General features: G+C 43.0%; 1 protein-coding gene across 1 annotated transcript; it reads right to left on the bottom strand.

Moving 5' to 3' along the window:
• PRELID3B (PRELI domain containing 3B) lies at positions 1–6,166 on the bottom strand. Its single transcript, XM_076351919.1, is given in 7 exon segments — positions 1–2,130; positions 2,133–2,199; positions 2,896–2,998; positions 3,859–3,929; positions 4,528–4,617; positions 4,986–5,154; positions 6,095–6,166. Coding segments are annotated over 7 exon segments (687 nt in total). The 5' UTR covers positions 6,127–6,166; the 3' UTR covers positions 1–1,975.
• Positions 6,167–6,450: the final 284 nt, after the last annotated feature.

Here is a 6,450-nt window from a genome sequence, read left to right as displayed (position 1 = left end):
TAGCTAGAACTCAGATAAAATTTTATTTAAAAAGCGCCACATACAGAAAGCCATACTCCCTGACAGAATGAGAATGCAGGCATATAAAGTAGAACAAAGAAAATCATCTTTCAAGAAGTTGTTGAATGCTTGCAAAAATTAAAGTTTTTTTCAGTGCAAGGGCAAATTGTGTGTTCATACTATACAGTCCTTAGTGCAGAAAAATTAGGAAAAGAAAAAATCGAGTTTAAAATGCCAAGTGATGCTAATGGCTACAAAAACATTTAAAATCAGTTTCAAGCACTGCATTTTTATCAGAAATGATGGTACAGTTTTGCAGAAGTTTCACATACACTTTTTAAATTGAAATGCTATTTCAGTTGTAATAACCTCCTGTAAAAGCATGGCAAACCTCAATGATTTCAATTTATTAAGGTAGTCTCAAACTATTTCTTTTTAGAAAAATATTTAAAATAGTTAAATTTTTAGAAGTTTTTTTTTTATATATATATATATATATATACACACCCCCCTGTTTTTTTTCCCCTACACAAATCTTAGAGAAGATTGTGTTCCCATGTGTTTACCACTTAAAATAAGCTCTGGTTCTCTATATAGCAGACAGTATTCAATAGGCAATTCTGATATAACAGAAATGGCACGCAACGTAAAATGTGCTGGAACAGGTGACATTACAGTTCTTAAAGGCTAAGAGAGAGTCTTGAAATTACTTGTAAGCTTAGAATCAAAATTCCAGGAAAAGCCTCTGGCACCAAAATACAAGCATCAGCTAATTCAGGGCTGTGCCCTTCCATTTTTCCTTCACACTGAAGGAGCCTCATGGGACAGCCAGCCTCTGCTGAAGTCGACAGGACTACCAGCAGACTGGTACACTGTGCAAGGAAGGGTGTCAAGGTCTGACCTTTAAGTTCCCACAGCTAATGACTGGTGACAGTACCAAGAATCTACAGCGAGTACCAAGAAACAAACACAAACTGCAGAAAACTTTTTATTCTCGAGGTTTTCATTTAAAGAGCCTTGTATTGTGAGCAAATTAGTTCAAAAGGTAAAGAACCTTCTGGAACTTAGAACACTATGTTAAAATTAAAGGACAACACAATATTCAGTTGATATAACAGGTTATTTTTGGAGCATGATCAAGTTAATGAGTGCATCGTTAACATTCTTTAATATCACTTCCTCTTATGTTTAGGTATCTCTTTAGCCAACTTCACAAAGGTTTTTTAGTCCTTTAAGTGGTTCTTTGAAATTCTGAAGTGAACACCTACTATTCTTAGATGGCCTATCAGCTTGCAAGATTTTAAGGCTCTATGCTTATTGCAGCCCTTTATTTAACGGGCTTTTAGAAATGGAGATACTTATTCTAGAAGTTTGAAGATAAAATTTTATTTTAAGTTACTGCACGCCCAGCTCATTAATGTCGCATTTAGGAATAGAATTTAGGTCTTAGTAGATAAGAGACACTTTGTATGTTTTACCTATATTGACTGAAAAACAATGTGAGTACCATGTTAGCTCAACCAGTCAAACAAGTTAAAAAGCTTATTAAAAAATATTTTGTACATTCTTTTGTATTTCAAGCATCAAGTAATAAACTTTCTATTAAACCAAGTTGTATCACACAACTATAAAAAAACTAACAAACAGAACAATGCTGGAACAAACCATTCTGCTTAATTTTGGGCTTGGTCCCAAAAGAGGTAGTCCGTACGTCACACAAAATAAAAATTCCACAGAAGTTAACCTAACATACCAGTCTCCTCCACCATATGCAGCCTCATCGCTAAATGAGGCTATTTCATATCTGAAAACAATATAAGTTAGTGTTCATGTAAATACAGGAACTACACTTGAAAATTATTTCTTCATCTGTAACCGAAATTCGGTCCAGCTGAACCAATATATTAACTAGGCTTTGCGCATCAACCTCATTAGTAAGAATTCAGCTTTTCTCCAAATTAAATTTGAAACATGCCTAATACACAGGTATGCCTTTAAATAACAAAGGATACATGTATTTAGGTTTGGAGAGAAGCTTCAGATTGTTAAACCTTGTTAGTAATACAGGTATATTTACTATCATTTCTCTACAAATGCTGCTGCTGCCATTGAATTCCTCATGGTTCCTCTTGCTGAAGCTGTGAACTCTTCAATTTCAGCATTCAGTCTATTAATTACCCATTCCAATGCTTCCCGGCCCTACAGTTAAAGAAAAGTTTATCAGTGTATAAATTTTAGCAAATAATTAAATAGGTCAAACCCTGTCTTACTGAAAATGACTAAAGACACAATAGTTGAAAAAAGGAAGAGGTGGTACAGAAATACACGCCTCTGTGGTATTTTTTACTTCAATAACCAGAGTACTGCAGGAACATGTACTGCCTTACATTTCATGAAAAAATTCCTTATGTCAGCAGTGCTCACGTTATGAACCACAAAAGACTTTTTATCCAGATTGTTTTACCATTCTTGAGGCTGCACTCAAGACAACTTTGGATTCCCAGAGGACAGACTCTCAACTAAAACACCACTTCATTACTCCCACGTAACTACTTCAGATCTGTCTGGATGTGTATCCTTTTCCAATAGCAAAAACTAATAGATGGCATCAAGAGGGCAGCAAAAGAGTGACAGCACCAGACTGTTAAGTGAGTGGAGATGTTTTTCCAGTGAAGACTCAGAGAGCTTTGCCAATAATAATTTATTATCTCCATTCACAAGAGGAAGAAGAAGAAGAAGTTCAGCGAGCTGAGCATTCAGTCTCTACAGTAAAGGCAGTAGAACTACGCGGACCTTTCCTAAGATCGTTGACAAAGCCAAAAAGTAAAATAGGTATTTTTATTCCCTTTGTCATTTAGCCAGTGGTCACACATTTTACACAAGGGTCATACTTACTTTATTAGCATTGGAGGAAATTGTGTTTGCCATTAGCCCTTCTAGGTAACTGCTGAGACTGACACCTTTTACAGATATTATTGCTTCCTGTGTCAAAACGGTTCTGAAAGAGAGCAGGAAGCTGAATTATTCTGAGTAGTTTAAAAAAGAATGCATTGCTGAAAGAAACTCGCTCCTCCCCAACAAGTACATTCCCTCATCAGCTTCGTTGTGTAACACAGAACTTGTTGCCCCATAAACACAACCTGCTTCCACAGTGCTTAACTGCTTTATGCTTCTACTCATAAAATAAAAACCAAGAGGCCCCACTAAGTCCAAGTGTCCTTTTGTTGCACTCAACTATTTCCACCTTTAGCAGCAAGTTAAGAGTGGAAACAGCAGATTTGGAGTGAAGGTATACTAGGAAAACAGTATTAAGACATCCCCTTCAACAACAGGGATTTAACATTTCTGACTGTCATGAGAGAAAAAACCTCTTATGTTAGAATCCCTAGAAAGATCCTTCAGAATTATCACTAGTTCCAGGAGTATAGACTCAGCAAGCTCTAAAGTTGCCTTAAAAAAACCCCAACAAAACAAACACCAAACCTCTAAAATTATAGACTAAAGGCAGATAAATGGGCCTCTAAGTGCAGGTTCTGTGCTCAGGCTGATGAAGAGATCGGAAATAAGGAGCTGGTAACTGAAGACGTACACAAACTCAGTTACAGATAGGACACGGGACAACTCCTTGAAAAGCTGATCTGAATTGGACCCCATCATAACATGACAGTAAGTTTCCCCGTAGTGCTCTGCAGAAGCAATGTCACTAGAGAAAATGACAGTCCATTTAGTTCTTTTTTAGACAAGTTACCATAACAAAGGTGATGTAAACCTCGTCTTCTGTTCAAGGGAAACCATGGGAATTTTCAAAGCCAAAGTCTGCGCTACTTCAGGGCAATCTCAGAACGAAGGGGTACTTACTTGTCTGGTTCGTGGGGGTGTGGTTTATAGACAAGCCTCTCATCTACTGACACTAGGTTTGTAAATGAAATCTGTAGAATATAAGACAAGATTACCCCTTGATAAAAACATTAAAGAAATGTAGTAAACAAACCTGCAGATTCAAAACTAATGCTTATATCCAATTTAAACATTATACTTTTCCTGCAAGTATTAAGGCTGTAGAACAAGATAGAGAAATCTCCAAGTTCAGCATATGCTGATCTAGTTCTCTTTCCTTAAGTTTTTGGATCATTTACCAATATACACTACCACATTTATAAGAACATTTCAACAGTGGGATCAGACAGATGGAGTCGTACAAAGAGCAAAATGTTACGTGATTAGGAAATGGTGACAGTGTACACCAAACAGCTTTTAAAATTTTTTTCTTAACACCTCCCCCCGCCGACTACTGCTATCCTGCTCCTCAGTATGTTCAGATGCTTCGGTCCTGACAAGTTCCAAAAACCTAGTAGCTCCTTTCTGAAAAAAGAGAGCCGGTCAACTATAAACACGTTGCTTAAACCTTTAGCTTGCATTCTTCTAATGCAATTTTCAAGTCATTTTCAAGATTATTTTCCTTTTCAAGTTTACAAGGAATTATTATATTCTGTAATCCATTTCAATTGCATAAACACAGCTACTTACATTACTGGATTTAAGCTCCATTGTTTTTTTCACTGGGTCAACAACAGAGTGCTCCTGAACATACGTCTTCGTTCTGCACGTGCCAATGAGCTAGAAGACAGGCAAACATATAGGGATTATGCTAAACAATTGCAATTTTTTTAGTGCCTGTAAATGCATAAGTAGTGGCTATTGTATTGAACAGACGCTGAGACAACAGAATTAGGGTTTAGCTTAAAATAAAACTATTAAGGTACTGAGGTAGATCTCATTTTCAAGATGGAAGCAATCTAAGATTTAGGCAATTTTTGGCTATCAGGAAGTCACTATGTGTACTGCTGTTGAGCTTTCCCGATACAGAAATGCTTGTATTTTTAAACGACTGAAGTTATGAAATGATACACGTCTATTACAACACCTGGTCCACAAGCTGCCCCTCCCTCCAGCATCCTTTTCAAGCTCTGCAATACCATACGTACCGATTTCACAATGGAGGGTATTCCCCATTCCGTACTGAGGAGTCTGTGGCTGTGCAACTTCCCACTAGGGTCTACGTGTCTGTCCAGGACATCGACTCCAACCACGCTGGGGTTCATGGGATTTGGGTACTTCTGCATGGCAGCCGTCGTTACCGTTTCCCAGGGGTGACTGCCAAAACGGAATCAAGACACAAGTTGTACACCTTCAGTTTTTAACAGGATTTCTATTAAAACTGGACACATCAATCGATTTATATTTTTGAAGCAGTTCAATTTCTAGTTCTCAACCCTACAGATATCCTTCCCTAGAGGAAAACACCTGTTTTGTGGGCTGGACAGTGGTACACGCAAGTTAAGCATGCCGTACACGGATTACTCGGGACTCCAGAGTTCCATTTCCTTCCGGCTTATAATTTGATAAGAACGTTTTCCCTGTGACACAGTGCTGAAAGATTGCATTTTTTTTTCAGGTTTCAGTAATACTAGAGTAATTTATTAAGCTGTTCCTTTCCCCTAATAAGTATTTCTTTCGGACTGGTTTTCAGCATAGGTGTTTGGGAGCCCTTGAGCCCTGACAGGACGAAGCGACTCATGGTGCTTTGGTCAGTCCTACACCTGGAAGGCGAGGACAGCATACAGATAACCCTTAGCACGGCCGACACCGCAGCTGGGTCCGCGCTACACCGGCACGCTCCTGGTTTGGTTCCCAAGTGGCTTCCGCAGTCTCACCGGCCGCGTCTCCTCAGAAGCCCCCCCGGCTGACGGCAGCCACCCGCACGCACTGCCCACCCCGCAGGCGCCCACGGTAGCCGGGCTGCACCCCCCGGCGGAGCGGCCTCACAGCCGCCTCGGAGCTGCGCCCGCCGCGCTCCGCCAGCCGGCGAGCGGCTCCCCGCGGCGAGTGACCCCGGGGCGGCAAGGACGCGCAGGGGGAAGGTCAACGGAGGCGAGCGAGCCGCGGCGGCCGGAGCAGGGCTGCGGCGCCGAGCCGGCCCGGGGGGCAGACGGCCCAGAGGCGGCGAAGCCCCCCTCGGCCCGCCGGAGAAGCGGCCGCCGCCCCCGAGGCCAGCCCTGCTTCTCCCCTCACCCCCACCCCGCGCTGCACTTACTCGAAAACGTGCTCCGAGGTCCAGATCTTCATGGCGGCGGCGAGCGCGGGGCTGGGATGGGGCTGGGGGCGCCGCCGCCGCCGCGCTCTCCTCGCACCCGCGGGGCCAGGCGGGGCCAGGCACCGCCGCCGGCAGCCGCCGCGCCTGCGCAGCCAGGAGCGAGCCGCAGCCGCGCCGCGGGGCGCGGAACGCTGGCCTCCAATCGCCGCGCGGCGCCGCGTCGACGTCAGGGGTCACGTATCGCGTGAAAGCCACGCAGAGGGCCCTTCGGCCGCCGCGGCCGGGCGGCGGGGGGTGTCACGCGCCTGCCCGATGGCCCGGCGCGGCCGCGCTCGCTGCGCCTGCGCCCGGCGGCG

This window comes from Aptenodytes patagonicus, chromosome 14, assembly GCF_965638725.1.
Source record: "Aptenodytes patagonicus chromosome 14, bAptPat1.pri.cur, whole genome shotgun sequence".
NCBI classification, from domain to species: Eukaryota; Metazoa; Chordata; class Aves; order Sphenisciformes; family Spheniscidae; genus Aptenodytes; species Aptenodytes patagonicus.
This window is presented reverse-complemented; position numbering and strand designations above follow the sequence as displayed.